This window comes from Neolamprologus brichardi, chromosome 7 (assembly GCF_056152115.1).
Source record: "Neolamprologus brichardi isolate AB-2024 chromosome 7, ASM5615211v1, whole genome shotgun sequence".
Classification (NCBI taxonomy): domain Eukaryota; kingdom Metazoa; phylum Chordata; class Actinopteri; order Cichliformes; family Cichlidae; genus Neolamprologus; species Neolamprologus brichardi.
In genome coordinates this window covers 53,574,917-53,588,724 of record NC_142110.1, presented here as the reverse complement: position 1 = coordinate 53,588,724, position 13,808 = coordinate 53,574,917, and the positions used below count along the sequence as shown (strand labels likewise).

Below are 13,808 nucleotides of genomic sequence, written 5' to 3'. Positions count from 1 at the left end.
CCTGGAACGAAAATGGGTTTCCTCTTCCTGTTCTCACGGTTCTCGATGATCATCTTGCTAGTCTGGATCGAGCCCTGACATTTCCTCCCTCTCCCTCAGGACTCGGCATCAAGTCGGTCCAGAGGCCATACCGGTAACGGCTCTGTGTTTGTGAACGAGGCCGCGTTAGCCAGTACCAGCGTCAACAACCGCCATGTGCACCACAGAAGAAATGATGCTAGCACACACAATTGTCTCAACTCCCTGCTGGCCCAATCCAACGGCAGACAGCCTTCTGGAGCTAAGACTCCCCACGGCCAACACTCAGACTCCCAGGGATGGATGATGGGGACTGGATACCTCTACAGCCCTGCAGGAAGGCATGGTAAGAATTACCACAAAGTTCAGTTTCAAAGTTAGAAAGAGAAGACACAAATGCAAATCCAGCTTGGGCCTCATGTGTTTTTTAAACTTTTCCAGTCACTTGCTTGCTACTATATTGATTTCCAAACAGATCAAAAACGAATGAAGTAATTGGACTGTATGATACACTGAATTTTATTTGCATTCACATTTTTGGCTTTCAGTGGTTCTAATTGAGATATACTGATGGTCTCGATTTGGTTTTAGTTTCATGGGATTAATCCCGTGCATCTCTTTTCTGTACACTGGTGTACTTACTCTCCTCTGTCAGTTCAATTCAATTTCATTTATATAGCAAAAAATCACAACAGTCACTGTTATATTCAAAGCTAAAGATACTACAATAGTGGGGAGAAAACCACATGATTCAGACAACCTTCTATGAGCAAACAGTGGGAAGGAAAAACACTCAGTGCCTCACAGGAAGCCCCCAGCAGCCTAGACCTATTGCAGCATAACAAATGGAAAGTGCAGGGTCAGCCGATCCAACCTTAGCTATAAGCTTTTTAGAAAGGAAAGTTTAAAGGCTTGTCTTAAAATTAGACAGGTTGCCTATCACCTGAATCCAAACTGGGAGCTGCTTCCACAGAAAAGGGGCCTGAAAGCTGAAGGCTCTCCCTCCCATTCTACTTCTTAAATAATCTAGGAACCACAAGTAAGCCTTCAGTCTGAGAGCAAAGGGGATATGGTACTATGAAGCCTTTAAGATAAGATGGGACCTTCCTCTTTGAGGAAGACCTAATGATACTGAGCCCATCTGAGTCTCTGGTACACTTGTAACAGTGCTGGTTTCAGAGCTTTTGTTTTCCCCGTCTGCTCAAACAGACCTCTCAAAGTTGAGGCTGGGATATATTTTGACAATTCTCTCAGTGAATACCTTTGGTTTGCCAAAAGAGGATCGTATTTTTTATAGCACCAAACAGCTCAATTTCTTATTTCCATTTCTACTACATGTAATATGTAATAAGAACATGCATTTTAGCACAGTGCTACACATTGCATTTACCTCATGTATTTGAACAGTAGCGTACTGTGTTATCACCCTGTCAACATAAATTAGAAATCTGCGCCCTGTGAGAATGTCAACAAACCTTCTGCTTGCACTGGTTTCACCCATGCATGCGAGAGCCTACTGTACACACAAACACGCCGCGCTCTCAAGGCCATATCCACGGTGAGGCCTTGCCTGTCCTCCCACCACCTCCACCTGCAGCAGTATCGAGTCCCCCAAACTCCAGCCCACCTCACAATGCTCGAGCCTGCCAAAGGAAAAAGAAAATCAATGCTTTCTCTATCTATCGAGTGGCCAGGGAGACAACAGCGTGTGAATCACAGTCTGCAGGCGATGGCTGACTGATTGGGACATCGATCTGAAAGAAATCTTTGCAAAACTCATTACAGCATGGCTTGTCATCGCATCAGGTGAAAAGGGGGCGGTGTGAGCGGGCGGGGGGTGGGGCGGAATGAGAGATGCAGTCACAGATTAATCAGGTTGCGCTCTGGAGGTGTCGGCTACATTCCCATGTTTGCCCGTCTCCATTTCTAATCCATTCATCAACGTGCTCGCCCCGATGCTCTCAGCAGGCGGAGAAAATTACAGTTTACATTCGGCCTGTCTCCCTGGGCCCTCGTAAAAACCGGGTCAGCGCAGCCTAATGTGGTGTTCCCGCTATTGTTTACCAGCTTACAGCAGGGAGCACAATCTCTTTGCCATTGATCAGCTTATTAACCTTTCCTCATTATTGAGCACACGCAATGCCCCAGTGAAACCTGAGTCACTTGTTAACAAGCCCGGGGTGGATGTCTGCCTGCAGTCTACAGTGCAGGGTGTGCTCCAGCTGATGTGTAACCACAAGGCTCTTCAGTGGGTCCCTTAAGGGTCTTCTCAACAGTTAATAAAAGACCAAATCGCCACACAAGTTTTTGTGTCTTAGATGCAGTCTTATATTTTAAGAGCTCTCGTGCGATCTCATTCTGGGTCACAAGCTGCCTGGTATGTGGAGGAACCTGGTATCTCCATTCTTTTTTTTTTCGTGTGAAAAGAAAAGGAATCTCTTTCAGATGCAAATGATCCATTGTGCTGTCAGTCACATGGATCAAAATATGATCTCTCTTCTCATCCTCACCTGTGCATGTGACTATTTCTTCTTGTGCACACGACACACACACACACACACACACACACACACACACACCTTTTTTAATTCAGTGGATTTCCATAATTCATTCTGGTTCAGTGTAATCTTGGAGAACCAGTTGGATGGAATCTTTTACGCTGACACTTCATCTGATGAGTCGTATCAGGTTTTTGTTGTTCACCTTTTTACACAAAAGACGAGAGCTCTGTGAGGAGGTTGAGGAAGAAAAGAAAGGTGAAGCCACTTCACTTTATGGCACGCTGACGAATTCAAACCCTGTGCAAAGTGCTGCAGGAGGCAAAAAACCTGCTTTGTGACTTTGTGCTCAAGCATCGCAGCGCACAGTAGCTTCTGAATAGATCATTTTTCTGTGAGTCTGCCACACACTTAGAAAACAGTGGACATAACACAATACAAATAATAATGCAACACATAACTTAGGAATGTTTTTTTTTTCTTGCAACCTTAAAACCTCGCTTCATCAGGACATTTTACTGCTTTTTTTATAACACTGGTTGTGTACAATTTATTTTGTGGAAAGGTGTCCAAGTGTTGTGTATCAGGCATTAAAAATTCCTTGGCATTCAATTAAAAAGCTTCTTTGTACACTGTGAGCCTATATAACACAACGATCACAGCACATGTGGGTGGCTGTAGCTCAGGTGGCAGAGCAGGTCAGCCACTAACCAGAAGGTCGGTGGTTCGATCCCAGGCTGCTCCAGTCTGCATGCCAAATATCCTTGGGCAAGATACTAACCCCGTGTTGCTCTCCGATGCATCCATCGGAGTGTGAATGTGTATGAATGGTAGACTACTTAGCACTTAGGTCAGAAAAAAGTGCTGTGATTGGGTGAATGAATTAGTTGTATAAAGCGCTTTGAGTGCTCAGAACAAGTATAAGAACAAGTCCATTTACATTATTCATTCAACATTAGTTCCCTAATAAACGGTATCGTTTCTTTGACACCAGCGTGTTGTTGTCAGTCCAAGTGCTCACAAAACTAAAATACTGAAATAAAAAGAATGAATTGAGTTCTCTCTGCTTAAGGCCAGCAGCTCCAGGCTGGTTAGATTTAACTAGCTTAACGCAGCCACTTCTTCAATCAAACCCATCAATCCCATCTACAGAGAGCCCGTTCGCTTCCTTTTATTTCATTGTGCTGAAGCCGGCTAAAGTTAATCTGAGCCCTAATTCTGTTTAAGTTTGCTTTTATTTATTGTCAGAATTTAAATGAAAAAAGTAACATTCTATTGTTTTTGTTTTTTTGTTCGTTTTTTATACACAGATCATGATATCCCCTACAGAAAGCTAGAATTCTGTGAATGCTTCAGTCACACGGGGAAAACAGTAGTTGGAGACATATATTCAAAGCAACTGCAACAATATGGCAATAGAACAACAAGCTATGCTTGATGGAGTCAGTCTGCAGTTAGTCTGCTATGAGTGTGCAACCGAATTGGGTCAGGTTGGCAATCAAATGAAATCTCTTTGTGATAATATGTCGATTATGTGTGAAAAATTTCTTGAAAACTGCAGTTTATCTGTTGTCTTCTGCATGCACAAAAAATCATATTAACAACTGGTCACTTTGAGGTTACTTTATTTGTATTTGTAGGTAGATTTGATCTGCAGACGTCAGTCATCCATCCTCACATGCACACTCTTAATACAACAGACAACCGAAAAGCATGCAGCAAAATTCAGAGTCCAACCAGAACCTCGTAGATTTCAATCAGGAATTCAGAATTGCCTCCAATAACGACATATTTGCTGCAGGACATTGATTAAACTGTAAAATCATAGACATACTTGATTTTATATACGAATGTAACCAGAATACAACCTGTTAGTAATCAAGTCAAGTCCACTATTACCAAGCGATGTCTTGCAGAGATGTGTTGGCAGTCTGCCTGCATTTATGAATTGAACGGCAACCTTCAGCAACCTGCAGTCAGTCTGAGTTGGATGGTGATTGTTTGGGATGCAAGTACCCACAATCAGTTTCCGAAAGCAACAAAGTTTGTTGCAATTATCAGTCAACCATCGACTTTTGGTAGACACAAGGAGGTTGGTGTGCTGTTTTTACTCTAGTGTGACTAGTGTGTCAATAAAGGATTTATTACAGCACATACTCTCTTGGTCGTGGCTGCTTCCAAACGATAATTATGCCAGACATTGGGAGCATCATTAAATTAAAAATAAAACGGTGACAATCGCCGGGTGGCTGGTGTTAGAAAATCATTGCTGATTTGAATTTGATCAGGAACTTGGGAGAGCTCTTCCCTGTTTGTAAATCATCTGGTTAAACTGTCAGCACCAATTTTGCATTTGGTTTATGTATGCAAAAAATAAATCAAAAAAATACATACACTTCAAAAAATAGACTCATCTCTTGTTGTGCTGCATTTTATTTCATGCTGTGAACTAAAATGCGATGCTAAGTTGTTAAAGTTGATACTTCTCTTTTGTACACTACTTTCTGCAGAACGAGCACTTGTTTCTGTAGTGTTTGAATTTTGACGGGTCAAACATCAGCAATTTTGGGCTTTCTGACCATTACGAGTACACCAACTCTTAAAGTACTTCATGTATCCATAGTTGATAATGTGAACACACTTCTGCACTCAAAATAGTGAGTTTAAGTATGACACACAGCAGTAGTGTAGTATTTACCTTTCACTGCTGTAGACAGAAAATAAAACAACCCTGTGCCACGCTTTATCAGCCTTGTGTTTATTGCAATTTAAATATTTAACAGCATGCATGTCACATTATCATTCAATCTTAATATTTCATGGATGAAACTCAAAGAAAGAGATTTGGTATTTTTATCTTTACATCTCATCTAGTGGAGGCCTGGCCTGTGTGTTGGCTAACAGAGCTACTCTGACAGACTCTTATATAATTAATCAAACAGACACTTTCCTACAGGGACACAATGAGGCAATTTATAGTTCACGCCATCTGTTACCATGACAGCACACCTGCCCTAATGCTAGACAGCACATGGAGGAAAAAAGAATGCAAGCGTAGCAGAGACAAGTGATAGTTACCACCTACAAAAGCATAGCCTCTTTAAGAGCTAATTGCATCTGAATAATAATGATACTAATCCTTGAAAAAGATTATGAGAACAGCAACTACAGGCTGGTCAGGGTTATAGTATTTTGCTGTGAGAGTACTTCAGCATAACCATATGCTTGCCAACTCGTAGGTGTTAGAAGTTTCATTTGTCATTTCTGGTCCCTTGTCTCCTCCTCTCTTTTTGTCCGCCATCGCTTGCGAGGAGGCTGATGTCATCGAAGCCTGACAATTGATCGTGTTGAGAAAGCTGCTGATAAAAGTGACACGCCTGAGCTGAGGGGGCGTGATGCATAGCTTGAAATTCTCTTTTTTCCCCATTTTCAGACACGGTGCAGGAGGGAGCAGCAGGCTCAGCAGCGCCTAATCTGTATGCTGTTAGTGATTACATAAGTGGGCTAAGCAATTAGACCGAGCTCATTAAACACGTGGCTACGTGTCCCATACTGTCGGATACTTGATCAGTGGTGAATAAATAATGTCTCATTGTTCAATTTCAGTAATTGTATTTCTCCTACAAATGGTGTTTTTTTGTGCCCACTCAGATCACAGCTACAATGGGGAGACCTGGTCACTAACAGCAAGTGGAACTGACCCGTATCCGGTGCGCCCGCATCCTGGTGACCCTCAGCTGGTTTCCTTGGAGACCGACAGTGGAGGGGAGGAGGGCAGGGAGGAAACTATTGTGTACCTATGAACGTTGGTGCATTTCAAACGCTAAAAAAACACTCGGTGAAAGACATTCACGATCAGCATCAGTACTGGACTGTGCCGCCTTAAGAAAGCATTTCTGTTTTTTTACATTTGTTTTTCAGCATGCTTGTTTTCTACCATTGAAAGGTTATTTTGGTCTTTTTTTGGTAAACAGTTTCTGGCAACATTGAGAGAGAAACAGACTCTGTCTCACTTGTCATGCACCTTAGCTCAAAACACCACTGAGTGTTCAGTGTTCCTTGTTTTATGTCTTCTTTCTGTGTGTGTGTGTGTGTCTGTGTATATATGTGGCCATATATTGACTGTCAAAACCCCTGCAGCCCTTTTCCCCTTTCGCCTTCTCTGCTTTTTTACCGTCTCTCCCTCGCTGCTTTTCTCAGGTCCTGCATATCTCACCCCTCCAGCTCTATATTTATTATTATTCCCACTGAGTGAGAGAAAAGCATATACTCCATATCAGTGAAACATCAGCCTGGATCTCTCAGGTGGGCGATTGTTTTGCTTTGGAGTAAACTGTCCCTGTTTCATTCATCAGACAGGTCCTGTATATTTACCAGCTAAAGAGCAATGGGGAGCACAGATCATTAGAAATGAGAGATGAGAGCCGACAACATCAGTCCCACATTTTGCAGTCTTGCCGTCTCATTTATTTCCTTTTATCTGAAGCATGTTTTTCTTGTTTAAAAAAATAAGCCCAGTTATGGTCTTAGTGGGGATGTTGCAGCTGGGCTAATCTGTCAGTTTTATCAGGGAGTAGAAATGAGAAATAAGCTTTCGAGCACTTGAGTATTATTTCCTGCAATACGCAAAAGCACACTCGCTCAAACCACCTTAAGTCCTGAAGTCAAAATTTAGCCTGGCTCTTTGGATTGTCCAACTGTCCATCAGAAATGAAATGAAATGTCCTAAAAGCTGTTGGATATATTTCCATAAAATTTTCTAAAGACATTTGTGATCCTGCTTGACACTTGGCTGGAACGTTTTGACAAATATTGGTTGGATTGTCATGACCTTTGGTACAAACGTTAATGATCTCCACAGAAAAAAATGTCACCGTAATTGAGCCATTAGAATTTCGTCTAGTGTCATGTTCAGGTCAAACATTTAAAAGTGGCAACAGACTTCAGCACCCGCTGTCACACCCATCACATCATCTAACTGGGGAGAGCAACCACTCACTAATGGCTCAGTCACACTAGAGTAAGGAAACTGCTCTAGTAAAAATAGAATTGCAACCTACTTGTGACTAAAGTGATAATTGGATTGATTTCTTTTTTGTTTTGTTTTTTTGCATTCAGCGACTAATTGGAAGTAGTTAGCTTGACCAACTGGTGCAACACCTTCAACCTCTGGGTGACAACTTTTGATTGCAAGAAGATTGCACAGGTCACCTGGTAAGGCATACCTGTCTCCAAACAGTCACAAGCTTGGATTAAAATCACTCAGACATATTTGTCAAGGGTTGCAAATAACTGGCACCTAATTTATAAACACAGACATATTGCCAACAAATTGGAATCAATCTGAGTCAGTCTGTGCCAATAAGTGAAATTCGTCTCGTCTTTTGCAATATGTACTCGAACTGGTTGCCAACTGGTTGTAGTCTAGTTATATGTCTACATAAAAGCAAGGTTGATTTTAAGTGCCTGTGTCCTTTTCAGTTAAATTGCTGTCATGTAGTAACTACTACATTCCTGTTTTAAATCTATGGCTGCACTCTGAATGTAAGTAGCTAATGTTCATTGCACATGGTTCGAATAATTTCAGTCATGCAACTATGTCCAACCACAGTTATTCCTTGCCTGATTAGTGTATTGTAATGGGGAAAGTGCTTACTGCTTTTTAGTCCAGATTTAGTACCAGTGGCAGGAAGAACTGCATAGTTACAGTGATATTTTTTGGCAGCAAGCCTAAACACTGTCATTTCATAGCCATTACAATGTGCTTCTTTCGTAAAACCTAATGTCCCTTTAATTTTGCAAATGCTACAGTTTTGAACAGTTCCTGTAAACAAAATGACCTAACAGGTCTCTCTTTGTACTTAGTGCTGATTTAGTAATATTAGTGTGCTAAGACCCTAAACTAAGACTGAGGAACCATTGAACTACAGTGCTTAAAGCTCAGCATCATAAATATGTTTGCTCAGTTTAGCTGTCTTTCTTTGCTTGCTTCATAGGGTGAAAAATGTCCTAATATAAATATCCTCCCAAGTGCCCAGAACTATAAGAAGTTGCCTTATTGATGCTCTTGTGCTGAACTATTACAATGCAGCTAGCATTTACATATTGCTTCTCCTGATGTTTTTTTTTTTGTATCGAATGTGCCAATGCTTTAGGTGTCTCCTAGTGTTTGTACAGGCACTATAACATGAATCTTGTTTAATTTCTGTTGTATTGTAATCAGACCACAAGGCAGTGAAGTATTTTGATGTTTTGACTTTATACCATGTACATAACTTATGTGCTTTTATTTATTTATTAAAAAAAAAAAAGTCATGTTTTACTGTGCGGTGTGAAGGGTTCTATTGCACAAAGACGTGAACGTGTGTAACCAGGTCTATTTTCTTGTTTTGAGCTCATGTGTTGTACATTCTTGACTTTACTGATAAAATTGCATTTAAAAAGAATTTCCCGCGGTGCTTTGTTTTTCTTGAGGTTTGTTTGATGGGGCTACATGATGGGGTTTGTTACAATGAAACAGCAAAATAGCTGAATCTTAAACAGAGAGCTCAGCATGGGTGACAATAACACTTCAGTTTTTATGTCCTTGGTCTCCTTGTGCAGTGTCTCCAACAGTGTAAACAGATGTGTGATTGAGCTTCCCGTTCAGCTGCCAGCAGTGACAGGTGGCAGACCAGGTGCGTGAATGTCAATGATTTCCTATGTGAGCGCACTGCTGAATTGCAATCATAAAATCTGCTCCAGTATCAGATGAATGCAATATGTTGTTTTTTCAAATACGGATTCCTGCGAACCAAAATTGATCTTTTCACGAGAGGCCAAAAACAAAAACAGAGCTTCCAGGTTTTTTCCTGACAATAAAAGTAATGTATTTCATGTGCTCCACCTGTGTCTCTGCATCTGTTGTGGTTTAAGAAGAGCAGAAGTCTTTGGTAGCAACAGGGTCCCGGCTCTGCCCCCAATTTGCATCTTATTATTTCACAGACTATTGCATATTTTGTAAACGCCCACTTCATTCCATGTCAGCTGCACGCCCCGGTCTTTTTTCTGGCTTAGTACATTTTGCATTTAATAAGTATGATTTTTTTGTTTGTTTGTTTAAAGACCTGCAGTGTAATTCATCATTTTTTGGACTTAGAGTTAGGGTTGCATGTGGTAGCCTAGGTGATCAAACTGGGCTTAGTAAAAGAATTATTATATTATGATTAATATTATTAAGATTTTTACAACTATTATGATTATTACTAGCAGTGCTGTATTAGCAGTGATAGCTGTGACTGCACAGTGGTAGCTGTACATGGTGTAAAAAGTAACAGCTGTATAAAAATATCTGTTTTTAAAAATGACTAAGGAGGAGTAATGATGAATTAAGCGCCCACTAATACTTTATTAATGCTTAATAGCAACACTTTAGCTGTCACATTATATTAATAATAAGAGCTTTTAATTGGAAATGTAGAAATTTGGAAATCAGTACTTGATCTTAAAGGAATAAACAGCCATTACCTGTGGCCTGTATGCTGATCATGGTGTTTTGGACATAGCTAGCAAAGATTCCCCTCTCTCTGCCATCTTCTATGATTATCTTTAACCCTCTATTAATGGTGTAGAACAGTAAAGGTGCAGCAGACAGGGAATACAAATTTGCCAATTCTTAAAATTGAACCCCTGCAGTGAGTGTTAAATATAAACACGTGTATATGTGCAAATGTGACGTTGGATTTATGTGCATAAATATGGCGTACATTCATGACCCCTTCCTTGATCGTGCAGTTTTTATGTGTAAATGCACAGAAAAAGAAACAGTACTTTTTATTTGGAGTAAATATTTGAATCAATCACTATAGAGTTAAGGAGCAAATATGCATACTGCACATATTTCACAATCATTATGGCATGATACATAGAGTATATATATATATATATATATATATATATATATATATATATATATATATATATATATATATTTAAGTATATTTAAGTGTATTTAAGTGTATTTAAGCAGAAAGTAATTTTTCTGCTAGTAACATCATTGATCATAGAGCTTGATTGTTTATTTTTTTATTTTTTCCTTTGTGTGTGAATCTCAACATGCGTCACATAATCTATTAGCTTCTTTTAAACCATATATATATATATATATATATATATATATATATATATATATATATATATATATATATATGTACTTCAGTCGTATAAAACACTAAATGTTTTAAGACCAAAACAGTTCTGACATTCTGAATACTCTGATCTGCGCTCTTATAAACCCTCGAGGCCTTTCAGGTCATCTGGGAACTGCTTCTCCTTCAACTTTTGAAATAAAATATAGTGATGACGCCTTTAGCTTCTCTGTGGTACAGATCTGAAACAAGCTGCTGAGAGATCTGAGCTTTTCAAATGTTAACTGCTGCAAAATTGATGGTTTTCTATTTACCACTGCTTTATTAAATTAGGGTCTACTTTGACACTGAGACTGTACGATAACTTTGTGCCTTTTGGGTAAAACACTATTAGCATTTTTTAAATTATTTAAAAATAATTCATTTTAGTCAGACCTTATCAAGGATCCATTGTATGTATTACTTTTGCTTTAAAATTGAGATTACGCCCATTTCCCTCAGGCCTTCTGGAGCTTTCAGTGGAATAGGGTGTACCTTACCTCATCAGTTTTGAAGGAAAACCAAACAGCTGTTTGAAAAGGAATCTTTTGTGTTTTTGTCTAGGACAAAGGTGTCTGACAAAGGTGTGGGAAGAGAAAGCCTTTTATGATATTGCGAGCTTTTGTATGCATGTCATAGAGGTGCCTGTGTGTGTGCGTGTATATGTGACAGGTGTCATTGTTCGCACAGCCGCATATATTTTTACTGTTATATAAACAAGTACTAGAATACAGTGCTTAAGAGCTTTAGTTAAAAAGGAACTTACAGACAGGGTCAGTTCACTTCAACAGACCTGGTTGGCTGGTCGTCTTTGTTCTTTGTTACACATTCTGAGCAATTTCTTGTTTTTGAGCTGTTGTTCTGAGCTATTTCCTTTGATTTTATTGGGTTATATCTGTCTATCTACATTTGGGAAACATGGGTTGGGGTAAATGTGTATGTTATAAGGGTTAAATAGGCAGGTGCATGAGTTAGGGGGTGTGTTGGTGTAAAGGTTTGAAGTAAGAGGCGGTGAATAAGTTCGGGGGGAAACGGTGGGGTTGTAAGTTTCAAGAGAAATGATGGCCTTGCAGAGCTAACTCATATTCTCCTTCATTTCTTCCCGTTAACGCCTTGTGTGAGCTCCAGCTTTTTATTGTTTTACCTCTTCTCTTTCATTCTTCTTGGTGTTAATTTTCCTCTTGCTCTTGTGCTTTATTTTTCTCCTGTTCCATTTGAACTTTTGGCTCTTTTAAACTAGATGCAAGTGAAGGGTGGTATCATTTATCTTCTTCTAAGCTCCACTAAGCTGACTGCCCAATTTTTTACATGCTTATAAATAATTGTCAAGCTCTTCAGGTGGTCCTTTCCATAATGATTTGAAATCCTGTGAAAACTATGAATACACTGAAATCATCTGCACTGTTGTAGATCTCAATATGGATCAGGAATTAGGAATGTTTCCAGCACGTTGTTCAACGTACATCACAAAGAGTTAAACAGTTCTGAACTATTAGAAAAGTAACTGAGTGTAAAGTTGTGTTTTCGCCCTTAAACTTGACACAGAAATTCCCGGCTCAGCGAGGTCAAAAACTGGAATGTTCTTGCTGTGAGGTGACCATGCAGAGGATCTACTGTGTGGTGCATGTTTGGAACTGCGGAATCAGGAGGCGCTTGACAGAGAAATACGCTCTAACTCAAGCTATAGCAGTAGGATGTCAATCAACCATCTAGATTTTTCCAGTTCAGCTGAAAGTTTCCCGATATCATCACAAACACTTTTCATTTGCAGCTACCTGAGGAGTGGAGCAAAAAGTGTCATAAATTAAAGCATAAACACACTCGAGCTGAAATTAAAGTAATAGCTCTTTAGCATTTCATCCGTTTAGCTTCTCTTTGTCTGGGATCAGTAATTAAAGGTTGTTCCTTATTACGGCACGAGGCTTCTGTCCCTTCTTCCCTAGTTGTTTTTTTAATGACCTCTGTGGAAGGTGACCAATAACACCGACGGAAAAACCGATAAAGGGGAAACATTATCGCTGAGTCATCTGGCAGGTCGAACCACACGTTGCTACAGGCTCTCCCAAGAGGAGGTGTAATGATTTCTGTAGGCACACAGAATAAACATGCTCAGTCCAAATATAAATAACAGCTATTAAAGCTTATCCCAGTGAGTGATGCATTTATGAGAAACCTGCACTATATACAACATATATACAGGTTATTAGATTTCTCTTAGGGGTGAATTATAGTTACAGGATAGACTCAGTATATATACAGACTGTTCAAAATCATACCCAGAGAGGGAAATCTACAGATATAATGACCATAACAACATGATTCATGTTTGTCTGACTTTCAGTACTTTTCAGTGTTTTCTGCTCTCTCTCTTTTACTGTATTTGGTGCAAGCAAACATTTCCGTTCAGATTTGCTTATGACACGCCTTTGCAGCATTTGCAAAAAGTTGCTTCTTTTGAAGAGACATTTTTAACTGACACATCCTCTGATCTTTATGTCTGACCCCCGTTTTAATTGGTCTCACTCATCACGTCCCTTTAAAATCATGATCATCTCCTCCAGCTGTGTCAAAGCCAAGTGTGATGCTGTTTAACCCAAAATAAGTGCTAATTACAACACTTACACACTGTGCAGCTTCTGTGTCATTGCCACGGGTCTGAGCTTCAAAGCAAAGGCAGGTCAGGTACGGCACTCTTTTACAAAATGTTCTTTTATAGCTAAGATTATCACTGTTAATAACATACAGTACAATTATCAGACACTTTCTAGTGATGGGTTGAACCCCTCTTTACCTTAATTCTTCTTGACATGTTTTCAACAGCCTGCCAGAAACATTCGTCAGAGAGTTTGGTTCATACAGACATGATCACACAGTTGCTGCAGATTTGTCAGCTGCACAATCATATGGAGTAAGGTGAACTCATTGTAATGTTAAAGAAACCAATGTGAGATGATCTAAGCTTTGTAAAATAGAGGACTATCCTCATGGAGGCAGCAATCAGCAGATGGGCACACCGTGGCCATAAAAAGATAGACATGGTCAGCATCAGTATTTAGGTAGGCTGCGGCAGTTAAAAGATGCTCATTTCATGCTAAGAAATGATTCTCTGCAATATTACATTAGTAAC

At 39.8% G+C, this 13,808-nt stretch overlaps 1 protein-coding gene across 1 annotated transcript in view; it reads left to right on the top strand.

Annotated features, from left to right (window-relative positions):
• Nucleotides 1–8,932, top strand: part of arhgef28a (Rho guanine nucleotide exchange factor 28a) — a 55,566-nt gene extending 46,634 nt beyond the window's left edge. The window contains exons 35-36 of the mRNA XM_035910379.2: nucleotides 100–364; nucleotides 6,168–8,932. Coding sequence (XP_035766272.2) covers nucleotides 100–364; nucleotides 6,168–6,319 — 417 coding nt within the window. The 3' untranslated portion in view covers nucleotides 6,320–8,932. The remainder of the gene's footprint in view (nucleotides 1–99; nucleotides 365–6,167) is intronic.
• Nucleotides 8,933–13,808: the final 4,876 nt, after the last annotated feature.